General features: G+C 36.8%; 1 protein-coding gene across 2 annotated transcripts in view; it reads right to left on the reverse strand.

Moving 5' to 3' along the window:
* Positions 1-18,488, reverse strand: part of EEA1 (early endosome antigen 1) — a 132,285-nt gene that overhangs the window by 83,641 nt on the left and 30,156 nt on the right. Inside the window, exons 2-4 of one of the 2 annotated variants that reach the window (XM_060025353.1) lie at positions 13,402-13,494; positions 5,720-5,848; positions 1,140-1,264 (exon numbers count right to left, since the gene is read on the reverse strand). In XM_060025353.1, coding sequence (XP_059881336.1) covers positions 1,140-1,264; positions 5,720-5,848; positions 13,402-13,494 — 347 coding nt within the window. The remainder of the gene's footprint in view (positions 1-1,139; positions 1,265-5,719; positions 5,849-13,401; positions 13,495-18,488) is intronic. The other variant, XM_060025354.1, reaches the window with a different exon arrangement.

An 18,488-nucleotide genomic window follows, 5' to 3' on the forward strand; every position in this document is an offset into this window, starting at 1 on the left:
AGAGGTCAAGTAAAATAAAAACTGAAAATAATCCAGGTTTTTTTTTACCGTTGACCTTTGAAGAAGTATTTTCAGGAGAATCATAGGGCAAAAACCAGGTTTTAGTGAGCTAAACATTGGATGAAAAGTTAAGAAGCAAGAACACAGGTAGACTATGGATCTTTTTATGTTGAAAGTTCATGTATTCGGCACTAATTCACAGCTGAGAAAGCAACTCTGTTAAACTGACACTAAATATATAAACATTTATATATAAGTATATATTTTATATCTATCTCCTAACAAATGACAAAAGAACAGTACCCAAAATTATTGACTCATACATTAAAATCCTAAAGAGCACTAATAGTCATGTAAAAGGGAAGATTCATATTTCCCAAAAGCTCTGGTTTTCCCACATATTTTAATAAATTAAAACAACCATATTTTATAGTTCTACGTATCTATCAACCAAAATGTGGTCATAATACTTTTCCTTAATGTGGTGTCCTTTATGCTATAGCATATTAACCAACTAAGAGGCTTTTTTTTTTAAAGAAAAACATGAAAAACAATTTTTTATAAGTAGAATAAAATCAAGTTTTCTTCCTTAGTGGGAATATAAGACAAGAGTCCTTACCAGTAGAAGAAGAAAAGCAAAGTCATACTGTTGAATGCTGTTCTAATTAATTATATTTTAGTTTAATTCTTAAAATGGTCAGGCAAAATTGTCAAGAAGTAGAATGTGTTATGTGTGCTTGCTGTTATACTGGTGATTACAAAAAAAATGTTTTTTTAATAATTATTCAATTTAATTCTTTGCTAAATTCATTATTTTAACAACTTACTGTAAAATCTTCTAAACAAAGCATATCATTCTTTATTAAGCAGAATTGCTAAATCAAATTTAACCTTTTAAAAAATCACAATCTTTATTAAAAATATAAACCAGTGAACCATATTGTAGATGCTGGTATAGATAGTTTTTGGTCAAGGATAGGATTGGTTATAACAATAAAAGATGAAGGCTATGCTAAAAGAAAATAGATTTAAATTAAATAATATAAAAACACTACTCTTTTCGAAAACTAAGTATTCATGATAAAACAATGATATCACATGCATTCACTACATTACACTTCAAAACTATTATACTGTACCGCTTCAGAGCCAGAGCTTCTCCTCCATGACTCGAATCATTACCAGCATCGTGGACTGCCTCATAGTGTTTGAAAAGTTCATCAGCGGATCCAAGAGATTTCATACACTGCGGACATATGAAACCCTACAGAAAAAGGTTTCAAAATAGTATTTAGTATTGCAAAATAACCATTTGTATGTTATTAAATACAGTCATATGTATTATTCATACCAACAGGTAAATTGTAATTTACAGTGTTAAGCCCAAATTCTGGTACTGTGCAAAGGTACATCACTGCCTATCCTGGTTGCAGTTTACAAAATGTTTTTTAAAACCCTTACAACCATCTTTTAGGTTGAATAAATTAATGGCTAGAGTATAGAATTCTAATCTGAGAAGTTAGTTCTAATCTAGAAGTCTAGTTGAGAAGACTTGCCATCATATCCTCCATCTCTCTAGATATCTCCCTCAGTAAAACGATATCTGCTCCAATCTACTGCACAGGAATAACCAAAATATTAAGAACATGAAGCACTCTGATCATTGAGAAAAAAGGTAATATAAATAACTCATAATTACCACAGAGTATCTACAATGGTTGAGAAGTATTTTCATCAATAAATTCCTTGCTAACTTAAGATTAACACTATAAAAGCTTAAAATTAATATATAGTCCCATAAAATATTAAAAACTTATAAATAATCCCAGAATTATTATATAGTTATGGCATACAAGGTCCTGCAGGTATAGTTCCCCAATGACCTAACCAATCTGATCTCTGGACATTCCTTACTCTATATAACATGCTTCAACTATACTGAAGCACCTATGTTTCCCTGAACACACCACAGTATCTCACATTTTTACGCCTTTGCATATATTGCTTTTTTCCTCCAGCATTCTCATCATCAGTTTGTCAAGTTTCTACATCCACTATAATGCACAACACAATGAAGCTTTTAATCTACATTTCCCTAATGGCTAGTGCAGTATTTTGAACATACCATATACTTTCTACAGAGTGTACTTATTTAATGAAATATGAATGAACCTGGCGGGCAGAATTTGGCAAAAAAACAGAAGAGCTTTAACAGCTTGCAGATTATAAAACCTTCCAAAGGATAGACTGAGCTAAGTAATAAGTACTCCGGACACATAAAAACTAAGAATAAACAAATAACTTCTGCTCCTTTGTTGGGTGCTATACAAATAACATACCTTCACATCATTTATGCACATCATATGGCAGAATCAAGGCTCAATGAACATAACATTACCAGACAATGGTATAACAGAAGTATTGATATATTTAAAGAACTACAGGAACACAAGAGGAATATCCAAATCTGCCTGCAGCAGCAGTTAATGCTTTCCAAAAACTAAACACACACACACACACACACACAAACACATACATATTATGTATGTGTGTATATACATATATGTAGAAATATGTCTATATGAGACACTGGAATTAGGTACTGAATAGGAATTTACTTGTCAGAAATAAAGGCATTCTAAGCACATGGAGGAGCATGAACAAAGATATAGGAAAAGGTATGAAACACAGTCATGCTGCATTTGGGAAACAGAGGTATGTTCTGATCACAGAGCCAGAGTGAAGGGCAGGGGCACTACAGGTGAATGAATGCAATGATGTCTTATGAAACTCCTAAAGTAAGCAAAGACAGTAGTACTGAGGATGCGCCTTTGGACATCAGAATAATGCCATTAGGATCCAGATATGTGATGCTCAGCACTGTCTTCTGAATGAATGAATGCCCCCAGCCTGTGTTTTAATCTACTTGGTATTATCTTTTTTCAAAGCCATCTATTATCTACCATCATATTTCATAATGGCTCTATATTAAGCTCTATTTGGTATTCTTATAACTTCTGCCCAGTAACTGCTGTACCACACTAGTTAACATGCTTTTAGTGCAACAGCACATAAACCCCTATAATATTTAGCTTGTCATTTCTCTTTCGTGTCTCAGCTTCTGCTAGTAACTAGAAGGCAAATTACAGTGTTCCTCAGGAAATCCACATCCCAATTATGCTATTTAATCTTCAAAACTTTGGCTTTTTGACCACTGTCTTTACTTCCAGGTTTTGGCTCCAGATACCCAAGGACGCCAAAAAGCTAATGATCCCATTAGGGTATGCCATACTTTCTTAAAGCTTCTAAACATCACCAGGTTAATACTCCAGAAAGAACTGATTCATCCCTAAAGAGAAATTTTAGAAATTCAGTAATACATATTTAGAAATATTCCACCTAAGTAACTTTTCCATGTGATTAGAGCTTGCATGTTTAAATAAAACTTCAATTTTGGGACATTTCTGATGAAAATAATTCTAAAATACATATATGCACTTCCTCACCTACTTAAAAAGATGATATTAAACCTTTGCTTAATGTCCCAGAAGCATAAATATTAATCACTGAATGAGTGTCTTCCACTCTATTAATTCTGGCAAGTCTCTAATTCCTGTACCCACATTCTATAGTTTTTCTTACACCCTGTTTTGTCTTTCAACAATCATTTCTAAAAATTATTCCTATGCTATTTCTAGCAGCACTTGCCTGATATGGATAGGAAAGACAGATTAAGGGAAAAAAAGTTTATTAAACCACATCACTCATTTAAAATAAAAGTAAAGGGACTTCCCTGGTGGTCCAGTGGTTAAGAATCCACCTTCCAATGCAGGGGATGCGGTTCGATCCCTGGGCAGGGAACACATGCCATGGAGCAACTAAGCCCGCATGCCACAACTACAGAGCTCATGCGCTCTGGAGCCTGCGCGCCACAACTACTGAGCGTGCACGCTGCAGCGAAAGATCCCGCATGCCACGTGCCGCAACTAAGACCCAACGCGGCCAAAAATAAAAATAAATATTTTTTTAAAAAAAAAAGTAAAATAAGCTCAGAATGAATATCTGAGGGATGTCCCATGAATAGAGTACATGACCTTTAGTTCATGGGCTTTGTGATACTAATTCTGGATATTAAGAGACTCCTCTATTTTTTCTAAACTATCTTCAAGGGAATTAAGGTTGCTAGATAGATAACTTACAAACAGTAAAACAGCAAAAAATAATACACCAAAATAGCCAGCTACATTTTATTTCCCTTAATCATTCCAAATATCTCACCTTCTCTCTCTCTCTCTCTCTCTCTCTCTCTCTCTCTCACATACACACACACACACATAGTGCTGACTTAAGATTAAATTCCTTACTGTTAGTTTTCAGTTATCTGTAATCCTTTCTCAGATCCACCATAGCTAAGAACTCAGGTTAACTTGATACTTATGATATCCTATTGTACCAAGTGTCCTTTCAGTTAAAAGGAAAGTTCTTATTTAAGTGACAGGTAGGTAAGATAGTCACTTTTGATTTTGGCTAACCCATAAAGAAAAGTTGACCCATATGTTCTGTAAGAAAAACAACTGGTAAAATGCTAAGCAGAGTTCCAAGAATCTTTTATGCCTCTATCTTTGCTCACACTGCCTCCGTAGTTTAACTGGTGTCCTATTTGCACTCATTTCCCCACCACCCTAGAGAATGTCTGGTTTAATTGTTCCCCTCTTCAAGTTCTTCTGCAGTTCCCCTCAAGCTGAATCAGACATTGTACTCTTTTTGCAAATATCTATCAGAAAAACTTCCTGGCATAGAGACCATATCTTATTTACCTTTTTATTTCCTGTACCTACCAAAATACCTGGCACATAAGAGGTACTCTATTAATGTTAAATAAGTGAAAGTTTGGTCAGATCGTTTTCTTATACATCATTAATTCATAGGAAAGAGTAAGTCTGATTTTTTTGTCTTTCATGGTAAAAAAAGTTTCATTCTTTTAAAAGATTTGCAAAAGAATTTTTTAAAAAGCTATGTCTCCCTTTGTTTTTAGAATACTGTAGTAGTTTTCCAAGAAAGGAGATATATCATCTGAGAAATTTTTTCCAGATTAAAAATGGGCAACACTTCCCCTCACTCGCTCCCACTCCCAGCCTTCTGTATACACCAGCCTCACACACTACAGAGAACATTTGGGTGACCCATGATTAATAACAGGTGTATATCATTCTGTCACTTCCAACAGGTCTGGGCAATCAAAACAAAGACTGAAACAGTCGTAGATCCAGATTCTAATGCTGTATATTTTTCCAAATAAAGACAGTAACAGTTGACATGCAAAGTCCTCTTTCTGTGTAAGAGTAAAGCATCTTAACCTAAAGCATTTTAAAACATTCATTAATAAAACATTAACTACATAATAAAGATATAACTTACAAATGTTGAAATAAAAAACATTCACTTTATATTTCAAATTTCATGGCAAATTTTATGCAAAAATATAAACTTAAACTTTTATATATGTTTACAGATTCACAAAAAGACTGCTGCAAACAGTAAGAACAGCCAACTTCCCAAGAGCCTCTTTTCCTTATTAAACCTTCTTAGAGCATGCATAATTAAAGCAATCCACATTCCCTTATAGCAGAAAAAGTTAAGCAACACTGAGGCAAGGAAAAACAAAGCTATTTTGAGCAACCCAAAACCAAGCTGCTAAAACAAAATATTCAGGACCCACAGTAACACTGGAGTCATTAAGAAGAAGTTCCTGTCCTCTTGTCTCATTTTCAGCGTGCACTTTCTGGTAATGCTCCGACAAATCAATAGCAGTTATACATCTTTTCATACATAATGGGCAGATGAAACCCTGTGAAATAACAACTTTTAGGAGGATATATACAAAAAGTTATTTATGAAACAAAATAGAAACAATGAAAATAGACATAACAGGAAAATAATAGTATATTTCTTTTTAGTATATGGAAGGGAAATTTTCAAGTAGTAACTGTACAAAAGGTGAAAGACCTATCCAAATTAGAACTCTGAAATTAGTTTCCATCCTTATGCTATAGATTCCCATTGGTCAATTTTATTGAGTAACCAGTTGCTTTAGTTGGAATATTACTATTCTTTTTGTTTATGATAATTTGTCCTTACTCATTTAAGAGCTAGTATTGGCAAGGTAGCTTTTATTTTAGATCAAGAAATGACTGGCAGTTTTAACAAATACTTTTTTGTAGATGATGTTCTCAACAAAAAAGTTGTTATAATGAAAGCAATTTTTAGTCTTCACCATATTCCACTAGCCTAAGATCCCATTCTTGCCCATACCCATAATTCCCAGTAGGTTACCCTTCCTTCTAATTTTATGAGCCAAATAAAATCATTTTAAAACAATCTCCCAAATTCCCCATACCTAACAATATATGTATTTTAAAATGTGGGCTGTTACACTGATCTATGGTTTGGGGTTTTGTCAGATAGGAACAGTAAAAGGATAAGAGAATAAAGGAGTTCAGAGTATCAGGGAGAAAGTAAATTAAATGAAGACAGTGGTGAAGGACAATAGGTTACAAAGGTTATAACGTCATGAGTTTTGGTGTCAGAAATAGATGTGGGTTTGAGTCTCAACCAATACTGACTATATGACTTTAAAAAATTCACTTTACCCTGCTAAATGTCAGTTTCCTCACCTATAAAATGGGACTAATATTAGCACCTATTTGTCTAGAGTTATTGTGCAGTGTATAAAATGCTTAGTACAGTGCCTGAGACATTATAAGTGCTCAACAAGTATTAACTGTCATTAGATGTATGGTTAGAGAGTAAAGGAAACGAAGCGAAGAAAGGTTGACAGACTAGAAGAAAAAATTAAAATTAAAAATCTAAAATAATCAGCAAGGCCAAAGAAGGTAAGTAGTGAGACTATGAAAGTTTTTGAGAGGATAGTGAGTTGAGGTAAGGAACACAGAGATATGATTTTAACATGTCAGGTAAAATTATTCTGCCTGATAAGAAGATGGAAGGTACTGCCATGGGCTTGAGTAATTAGAAAAGAAAAGTAATAAAGATCATTGGCACTGATAACATTAAGAACTGGGAGGCTAAGATGTTCCTTGAGTTCCTTGATGTACGTTAGGATCGTAGCAAGGAAGAGGAAGACTACAAACAAGGTTCCAAAGTAAGAGGCAAGACAGGGTAGCAGTTAAGAGCTAGTCTTGGGCTTGAATCCTGGATCCACACCACTCTTAGTAGCTTATATTACCTTCAATTTCCTCATCTGTTAAATGAGGTAACAGTAACACCTACTCCATATGGGGGAGGGGGTCTCGTGAGAATTAAATAATACATACTAAGTCCTTATCACAGCATCTGATACAAAGAAAACATTCAATATATGTTAGCTATCATTAATATCATTAATATCATTGTTCCTCTTGTTAACAACCCTTTAAGGAGATTAGCCAGGGGATGAAAGTGAGGAACATGAATTCACTTATTTTTTCTTTTTACTGATGAAAGGGTTGTCTTCCAGGCAATCACAGGCCCAAGTATTAAAACTACAGAATAATAGGGCTTCCCTGGTTGCGCAGTGGTTGAGAGTCCGCCTGCCGATGCAGGGGACACGGGTTTGTGCCCCTGTCTGGGAAGATCCCACATGCCGCGGAGCGGCTGGGCCCGTGAGCCATGGCCGCTGAGCCTGCGTGTCCGGAGCCTGTGCTCCGCAACGGGAGAGGCCACAACAGTGAGAGCCCACGTACTGGAAAAAAAAAAAAACAAAAAAAAAAAAACTACAGAATAATATTTTTTTTTAACGTACTGTTGCATTGTTTTTTACCACAATATCTTTATGCTGCCTGCCTCTTTACTCATTTCTTCACTTTAAGTTTCCACATATCATCATTCAGTCATACGTTCAAAAAGTATTGGGACTTCCCCGCTGGTCCAGTCGGTAAGACTCCGTGCTCCCAATGCAGGGGGCCCAAGTTCAATCCCTGGTCAGGGAACTAGATCCCGCACGTATGCCACAACTAAGAAGTCCGCATACTGCAACTAAAGATGGAAGGGAGGGAGGAAGGGAGGGAGGAAGGAAGGAAGGAAGGAATAATTTTTTTAAAAAGTATTTACTGAGTGTGATTACTATGTCATTATGCTATGTTGTTAAGAATGCAATGGTAAAATAAAGCAAAGACCCCATCCTCAATAAGCTTGCATGCTTCTTGAAACAGCTATAAAAGAAAATACCCCACTAATCAGAAAATCCTACTAGAACTACCTTCAAAATGTGTTTAGAACCTCAGGGTCTCCACAACTGCCCTGATCCAAGCCACCCTCATGGTGTACATGGATCACTGTAAAAGCCTGCTAACAGTCTCTCTGCTTCTATTCTTACCCCATTAACAGCTTTATTTTGCACACAGCAGCTAGAGTGATCCTACAAAAATATAGATAAATTTTGTCCTTTCCCTGATCCAAACTCTCCAATGACTTCCTATCTCACCAAGAGTAAAACACTAAAGTCTGTGCAAAAGCCTATAAGGCCCTACATGAGGTGGGCCTGATTACCTCAATAACCTAATGGCCCCCCATTCACTGTGCTGGAGCCACACTAGCCTCCTGGATGCTTTTTCAATATGCCAGGCATGCTCCCACCTCAGAGACTTGTTCCACATGCCTGCAACATGCTTGCTCCCGAAATCAACATGATTTCTCACTTCATTCAGTTCTTTCTGAGTTACCCCCTGCTCAGAGGCAACTTCAGTAGTTGTGGCATGTGAGCCCACATGCCACAACTACTGAAGCCCGCATGCCTAGAGCCTGCGCTCAAGAGAAGCCACTGCAAGGAGAAGCCCCCGCACCACAACTAGAGAAAGTCCGCGTGCAGCAACAAAGACCCAACACAGCCAAAAATAAAATAAATTAAATAAATAAATTAAAAATAAATGTCACCAGCATAAAGATTTTTTACTATTTCACTCAGTGCCATACCTCCAGCATCCAGAACAGTGTCTGGTGACAATAAATATTTGATAGATAAATGAATCTCAGACTAATAATCATTACCAAAAGGATAGGGAATTCTTTTCCACAGAAGCATGTGGAAGAAGCATCTATCCAACATGTGAGTCAGGAAAGTTTATTGGAAAAATTATCTGTGATGAGACTTGAAGGATAATCAGATGTTAACCAAGAAAAAAGAAATAGCAAAACTAGGTAAGGCACAGAGATCAGCATATACAAAAGTTCAAAGGTAAGAAAAAACTTGGCACACCTTAAAATCAGTTCATTATGCCTGGATCAAAGAACATAAAAAAATATAACCACATATATAAGGTCAATTGATTTCTCACAAAAGTGAAAATTTAATTCATTGGGAAATGGTAATATTTTCAGCAAATGGTACTGCAACAAGCATATGGAAAAATGTTTCCATATTCACATGGAAAAAATGAACGTCAACCGCTATCTCATACCATATACAATAATTTAAAATAAATCATACATTTAAATGTACATGCTAAAATGATTTTTTTAATTTTTTTAATCCTTCCATCTTTTTTTTAAATTGAAGTATAGTGGATGTACAATATATGTAAGTTACAGTTTACAATATAGTGATTCACAATTTTTAAAGGTTATATTCCATTTATAGTTATTATAAAATATTGGCTATGTTCTCTGTGTTGTACAATATATGCTTGTAGCTTGATTTTTTTGTTTTTTTTTTAATCAGAAGTAAGCATAGGAGGAAGTTTTGCAACCTTGGGGTAGGCAAAAAACTTCGTAGTACCCAAAAAGCAAAAATCATAAAAGAAAAGGCTGACAAACTGTACTTCACCAAAATTTAAAACTTCTTCTCTTTGAAAGACAACATTAACAAAATGAAAAATAAGCCACAGACTGAGAAAAAATATACACATCACATATTTCTGATTGTGGTGTAAGGGCTAAAATTAAGGCCCAATACTTTGTGTTGCCTTAACAACTGGTGAAACTGGGAGGGCTTCAAATGGCCTAACTGCAAGTTCCCCTCCCCACCCTGCTCTCACAGATAAGGAGTTCTAGCCAAACAGCCCTCCTCTTCACAGGCAGCAAGCACAGGGCCTGCTTATCCCTGAGAAGGTTCTCTGCCGGCCCCTGGAATTATTCAAGCAAGCCAATCACATCTCCTTTAGAAACCAGGGGGCACCTTACTTTCCTGATACTACAATGCCTGCCTCTGAACAATCCCTGGTTGTTCATTTTGTTCCCAAGTGCAATCCTCATGCGGCCCTGCATGGCACACCGTGTCCTCCATCTCTGGGCTGTGAGTATATGTGACTAATAAACTGCTGTTGATCTCATTTGTCTCATTTGTCTAATTATGTGTTTAGCTATTCCCATAAGCCTAGGACAGGAATCCTTCCCTCACTAATCAGATGAATAGGAGGCAATCAAAACATTGACAAAGGATAAAGAACTCTTATAATTCCTTAATATAAAGATAAATACTCTAATTTTCAAAATGGTTGGATTTCCAGTTCCAGACAAAATGGAACAGATATACTTCTCTGTTCTTCCTGCTAAGTACAGCTGAAATCCAGAGGCTTTATATATAAAACAAAACAAAAAGAAAACTCTGAAAGGTAAAGAGAAGAAGGCAGACCAGCTGAGGATCTCAGGAGCCAAGGACTGAGAGAGTGGTGAGTACTCTGGGTTTTCTTTCCGTCTCATATATTCTGGACTGGCTGCTGGAGAAGCCAGCTACCTGGAAACTTCAGTGGACACCTACCAAAAAAGCTCCAAGAAAAGTCTGCTCTCCCTAGCCAAATGATTAGGAAAATGAAGACCTGATTTGGTAATATGCTGGTCATTAGTGCGTTTCAGTGGGTACTAAGGATGGAAGCCAGATTAGAAATGGATAGAGTGAACAAAGAATTTGCTTCTGCAATACAATATACTAAATAGTCTGCACAACTGTCCTGATGAGACAAATGATATGATATCACTTATTACATTATGTATTATACAGATTATATATTTGTTACAGACTGAATGTCTATGTACCCTCAAAATTCATATGTTGAAATCTTAACCTCCAATGTGATGGGGCCTTTGGGAGATGATTAAGTCATGAGGGTGGAGCCCTAATGAATGGGATTGGTACCTTTATATAATAAAAGAGACCCCAGAGAGCTCTCTTGCCCCTTCTGCCATGTGAGGACAGCCATCTACAAACCAGAAAGGAAGCCCCCACCAGACACAGAATCTGCCAAATCCTTGATGTTGAACATCCCAGCCTCCAGAACTGTGAGAAATAAATGTTTGCTGTTTAAGCCTCTCAGTGCTTTTGTTATAATAGCCTATAACTGACTAAAATACTATTATATATATTATTATACATAATATATAAAATATGATATAAATGAGCACTAAAGCAAGGTACTGCTTTATTTCTGACCATTTTTTTTAAATCCTGGAGACCATGATATTTCAAATTCCCATTTAGATGGATGCTAAGGGCACAATGTTAAAACCTAGAATTTGTTCAAAGTGGGAAGCCAACATCAGGGTAAAAGGGAAGATTAAGCAAGAAAAAGAGAAATTGAGAGAGGTGGGGAGAGATATCAACTGAGACCTTAACAAGTCAATACCTTAACACTGGGCATATGGAAAAAACAATACCCCCTGAGAATTCATAATCACCAATAGCCCTCAATTAGGTTAGAAATTTACACTAGTGGGTAATGTGCAAAATTTCAAGTACCGAACTTAATTTAAGGGAGTCCCAGGTTAATGGCACCTCTAGAGCAGTATTTGTATGCTGAAGGGAATAATCTGTGGCATACGTAAAAACCAAAGTTGCATGAGGGAGAGATGATAAGATGAGAATGGAAGAGAGAATGGAATCCAGAGCACAAGGGAAAGGACTGAAATCTGATAGGAAAAGAGACCTGTCTTCCGTGTACTAAAGTAATAAAGAGAATACAGGTGCAAGTATAGTTTTAGGGGCAAAATGAGAACATTCATCTTTTCTCAATGGTATAGAAGGTGACGGTGAGAAGGCGGGACTAAGGTAAGACACATGGAAGGTTTGAGGACAAAGCAGAGAGTACAACTATCACAGAGAGTAGAAAAGGGAGCCTAATAAGAAAATATAGCAGGATTATCAGGCACTGCTCATTTACCCACTGGAGATTTTTTTTGTTGTTTTTGGTCTAAATGAGGTCAACAATTAATACTAAATTCCTCTCCAGGGTTACAACCTAGTTCTCTGAGCTCATCATATCATAAATACCGTTTGGAATGTTTTCCCTAAAGATATTTCCTTAAACTTGCTCTTAATAAAGTTCAACTGATACTGTTCTTCTCACTCTCACAGTCTTGTTCGATCTTGTTATGGTTAACATACATATACGTGAAGACAGATGGTCAAAAAGAGACAAAACAGAGAAATGAATGGATAGAGAAATACCCAGAAACATACACATAATAGACTCACCAACCAAGAGATGGGAAAGAATAGGGAAAAGGGGACTGGGTAGGTGGTACAGCTGGGCCGAGAAAGGGGCAATTGACAAAAAGTGTCAGAGCAGAAATGTGAGTGTGTTGATCTCTTAGGGGCAGCGTTATGGGTGGTTTTTATGTTCTCTTACCTTATCTCCTTTTTCTATAATGAGTATATATTATTTGTTAAAAATAATGATAGTAGGGCTTCCCTGGTGGCGCAATGGTTGAGAGTCAGCCTGCCGATGCAGGGGACATGGGTTCGTGCCCCGGTCCGGGAAGATCCCACATGCCGCGGAGCGGCTGGGCCCGTGAGCCATGGCTGCTGAGTCTGCGGGTCCAGAGCCTGTGCTCCGCAGCGGGAGAGGCCACAACAGTGAGAGGCCCGCGTACCGCAAAAAAAATAAAATAAAAATAATGATAGTAATGTAGCAACTTCTAAGGCTGACCTCAAAAAATTTGAGTTATTTCTTTTTTAGACTTATTTACTTTCTCCATTAATTTTTAATAAGCTATCAAACATAGAAGTTCTTACAAAGTCATAAATGAAGACAACAAATAATGTATAAATGTTATAGTTCATCTAATTCTTCATTAGCTTAGTCGTTCATGGCAGTACAAACACATAAGTAGATACTAATTAACTGGTAATTCTTTACAAACAGATTTTTAAATCTTCATTAAGTTGAGATGATTTTAACATTAAAGATAAATTGTCAATATTATTTTTCAGTCTTAATATACACTTTCACAGTCTCACAACTAAGCACTATTATCTATCTACAAGTGAGATTCAAGAATTGCATTCCAATTTGTAAGAAAGATTTATGAGACCTTTCCCTACAAAAGTTAAAATTATCAATTGTTACTCCATATATCTGTGATTTTTCCTTAAATAAAACAATATTTATTGCCAAATTATTATTTTCATACCTCTGAAGAGCTTTCATTATTGACATCCACTGTGTTTATAGGAGCTGATGATGAATCTAAATCAGAACCTTGAGAGCCAACTCTCCCAGGAGTCTGAAACACAAGCAGAAAGGGGGAAAAAAAAAGTAAATATCAACAATATATTCATAAACTATTTAATAACCTAAACAGTAATCAGGGCTAGCCTTACACATAAAGGTAGATGTCCTCTCAAACAGCACTAGAAGCTATCCTTTATTAAAGACTGACTGGACGTAATACTGTATCAAGATCTCTATCTGCCTTCTCTCAGCTTTAGTCTTTTTAAATTAATAAAAAGTTTACTTTTATATATAGTGCTTTATCATCTTCACCTCACTTTTACAGAATATCTTATTTAATCATAAAGACATCTCTGAGAGAGACAGGTAAAATGTTATATCCATAGATGAGAAAACAAATTCAAAGCAGCTAAGGGACTTCTCAAGATTCTACTGTTAACAAAAATCAGAAAGAAGCAGAACTAAAATGCTGAAATTTTAATTCCTCTTGCATTGCTCCCCACTACATCAAGTGAACTACAATGATTTGAGGGGAGCTAAAAAGATCAACACAGGCCACATTATCTAGTCACCCATCCATCTACTACCCATGCCAACCATTACCAATCTGTTTCCAATACTTAATATTCCACCATCAAATATACAGTTTGGAGGGTTAAAGGCCTTCTTTTTTCCCTCTCCTGCAACATTTATCATCTAACATTATTCATTATACTTAGGTATGACATTAAAGGAACTGGAAATCTAGTAAAATATTGACTAAAAGACAGATTCAGAGCACAAGAACTGACTCAATAATCCTTACCAAAAACATTTATGGTGCACACTATCATTATTCCCACGTTATACAAGAGAGAATAAAGGTGTAGAAATTAAGTTACTTGCCCGAAGTCACATGGCTAATAAGTGGAAGAAAGGATTTTAACTTCAGCAGTCTGATTCTTAATCACTAACTCATACTGCTTGACATCTCCACTGAGATATACCTCAAGCACCCAAGATTGAGAACAAATCGCTAAACATCTGTCTCAAAACATGAACACCCTGTACATCACTTACATATTCAACATAAATGCCAAAGAAGGATGAACTGATACTACTTCAAAATTAATCAATTAAAATAAGGATTATAAAAACTGCATAGAAAAAATGAAATAACATGCATATACTATGATTATAATTATGTATAAAAACTAATTATATAAGAAAAGAGATTCAAAGGAAATATCCCAAAATGCAAACAATAATTTCTTTAGCAAGAAGCAATTATGGGTTTTTTGGTCTTTAGTTTCTCAGTTTTTGTTTTTGCTACATTTTTTTCAGAATTTTAGATTCATAGTTAAATTACTTTTACATTGAGAAATTTTTGATATTTCAGAGTTGTCCAAATTGGATGATCTATGTTCCTATCATATTTTCGCAAAACATAACTCTCTCTTTCTAAACTTATCCAGAGTATGTCTTTATTGTGTTTACTTAACATCCACAACATTCTCATGTTTGAACTATTACATCAGCTACCCTCTTCCAAAAAAAAAAGCATAATTCTTTCTCAAAATGATATACTTGAGACATGAATTTGTCTCAAGCCTACTATCTGAATTTGATGATATACTCATGCATGTGACAAAAAAGTAACTAAATAGTAAAAAAAATTAAAGAGCATTTTAATTATATACTTAATATAAATAACTGTATAAAACTAGAAATTCATTTTTGACTCATCAACATTGCAGAGCTTCACATCATAATGGTTTTTAAAACTACTGACCCCATCCCCAAAAGCACAGCAAACAAAAGCTGTACCTCCCAAGAACTACTTTCCCCATTCTGTATCCTAAGTTTTCCCAGAGTCCAGGTGGCTTCTCACCTGAGATTTACCTTGCCTGAGAACAAGCAATTCACAGAAATATCTACATAATCCTATTATCATCACCAAAAATACCCTTCCTTAAATTTGCCTAAAATAATCCTAGTAAACAGACCTAAGTAAGCCCAAGAGGTACGGGGGGGGGGGGGGGGGGGGGGGGAAGAAACAATAAAATCATCATGAGATGCTTTTGACGTGCATATTTTACACATATTCCCTCATTCCCTCAGATTGTTGCTAAATTGTCTAAGAACTTCTTTTTCATTATTAGGCTGCCAAAACCCTATCACTTCAATGAGAAATGCAATTACAGTAACAATGACCCTGAGGAAACAATATAAAGCATTCTAACATTTACACTTATAAGAAGTTTTACTTTGTAAATACAATGGGATAAGAATAACTTGTGCTAAAAACTTAAAATGATAGGGGATAGGGCTTCCCTGGTGGCGCAGTGGTTGAGAGTCCGCCTGCCGATGCAGGGGACACGGGTTCGTGCCCTGGTCCGGGAAGATCCCACATGCTGCGGAGCGGCTGGGCCCGTGAGCCATGGCCGCTGATCCTGTGCGTCCGGAGCCTGTGCTCCGCAACGGGAGAGGCCACAACAGTGAGAGGCCCGTGTATCACAAAAAAAAAAAAAAAAATGATAGGGGATAAATATCTTCCAAATTGTGCTTTTTAGGAAAATTATTACATAATTTAGATATCTTTTACAGTGACTAAAAGGTACAAAACACATTCATTTTGTTTATGGTTTCTTCAATAGATATTTATCCATCTTCCATGAAGTACCTAACATTCTATAAAGCTCTGCATGCCAGACGGAGGACACTGAGTATGAGGACAATGTAAGAGAAACAAGGAGCAAGCCTTCAGGTAGACTATACAACTTGGCTGGTGAAACCAAGCTAATGTGTAAAAAAAGAGATCAGAAACAATTTGAAAAAAATTAAATGCTAAAGGGGGGAGCTCTGAGTGTGAGCAGAATTATGAGAAAGAAGAGATCAATGCAAGTTGTGGTAACTGAAAAAAATCTTATTTCTTAAAGTTAAATTTAATTAAATAAAATGACAATCATTCCAAATAGATGAAAAAAATGCACAACAGCAGACAGGGCAGAAATAAGAACACTGTATTTGATAAAAAATACATATGTTTGAAATAAAGTAATAGACACACAAACAGGTATTAAATAGGTTAAACTGTGGAATAGGGTATGTGGAATAGGCTAAGGGATATAAAACATTGAAATATGCCATGGTAAAGAGAGAGTGTCCATAACTCCAGTCCAGATTGCACTCACAGTTAGCATAGAAACTAAGCTGCCTCAGCTCCAATCAACGATCAACAGCTGATTAAAATTTTTTTAATGTTAAAATTGTAGACGTATGCTCAAACACAAGGTAAGTATCTCAGTGGACAAAAAATAAAACAAACACACAGAGTATAGAGTTTGGGAACTAAAGTAGATAGAGGCAAACAAGTTCTAATGAGATAATAGGAACCAAAACACCCTACATGTGATAGGTAACAAGAAGCCAGGCCCACTGTGGGAACTCAGAAAGTTGGCCAAAGCTACTACACCCTGCCATAAACAACAATTTTTTAAAGCTTTAAACCCAAACAAGCACTGTGTCTGGGCTTGAAGCTTGATCAAAACTTTTCCAGGCAGGGATAAATGGGCATTCCAAGCAAAGCATTGTTTACAAAAGTGGAAAATTACGGGAGAGTTCAAGATGGTAGCATAAAAAGATCATGAACTGACCTCCTCCTACAGACATAAATGTACAACCACATATGGAACAGTTCCCCCAGAAAGGGATCTGAAAACTGAATGAACAGAACCTCCACAACAAAGGGTGAAATAAAAGGACAGCAATGAGATGTGTAGGACAGGCGAAGATATGAAAACCGCACCTCAGCTTCAGCAATCCACAATTGGGAGGGACCACAAAGGCACGGATCCTTTCCCTGAGGAATGAGGGATTTGAGCACATCAGGCACCCCAACCCTTAGATCCTGCACAAGAGAGATGAGCCTCCAAAACACCTGGTTTTGCAAACCAACGGGAAATATGTCCAGGAAAGCTACAGGGAATAGAAAACCTGCTCTTAAAGGACTTGCACACAGATTGACTTGATCTGAAAACCAGTGCAAAAACACCAAATTGAAAAGTGCATAAGACCATAGGTGAAGGGGACTCACCTACTAATCTTGAAGCATCTGCCAGAGAGGCAGGAACCAGTTGGAATGCTCCCCACGGGCTGAGTTACTGGCAGGAGCCATTTATGTGATCTCAGGCTACCTTGCTAATACTGGTGCTGGAAGGCACCACTTTGGAATTCTCCACCAGTGGGCACATCCCACCAGGGGTGAGAGAGCACCTGCCAACCCCCACACCTCAGGTGGGCCTCACAGCTGCCCAAGCAACAGCCCCACCCACCAGCACCCCATGGCAGCTGTGTTCCCACAAACTGCATGTAGCCCACATAGGAGACACCCCTCGAGCACCTGGCTCTGGTGGCTAGGTAGGATTGTGCTTCTGAGCCCCATACGACATCTCCTAAATAAAGCCACTCCTTCAAGACTAAGAGAGATAGCTGATATACCTAATACATAGAAACAAACACAAAGAATTAGGCAACATGAGGAGACAGAGGAAGATATTCCAATCAAAAGAGTAAGTCAGAACCTCAAAAAAAGAACTAAACAAAACAGAGATAAGCAATCTACCTGATAAAAAGTTCAAAGTAATGGTCATAAAGACACTAAACAAACTCAGATGAAGAAAAACTTAGCACAGTGAGAACTTCAACAGAGATAGAAAATATATGAAAGTACCAAACAGAAGTTATAACTGAACTGAAAAATATGCTAGAGGGGTTCTACAGCAAACTGGGTGAAGTAGAAGAACAAATCAGTCAGCAGGAAGATAAAACAATGGAACTCACCCAGACAGAGCAGGAAAATGAAATAAGTATTTTAAAAAGTGAAGACAGGGACTTCCCTGGTGGTCCAGTGGTTAAGAATCCACCTTCCAAAGCAGGGGACGCGGGTTCAATCCCTGGTCGAGGAACTAAGATCCCACATGCCACAGGGCAACTAAGCCCACGTGCCGCAACCACTGAGCCTGCACATTCTGGAGCCCATGCACAGCAACTACAGAGCCCACGCAC

Source organism: Delphinus delphis, chromosome 11 (genome assembly GCF_949987515.2).
Source record: "Delphinus delphis chromosome 11, mDelDel1.2, whole genome shotgun sequence".
In the NCBI taxonomy this organism is placed as follows: domain Eukaryota; kingdom Metazoa; phylum Chordata; class Mammalia; order Artiodactyla; family Delphinidae; genus Delphinus; species Delphinus delphis.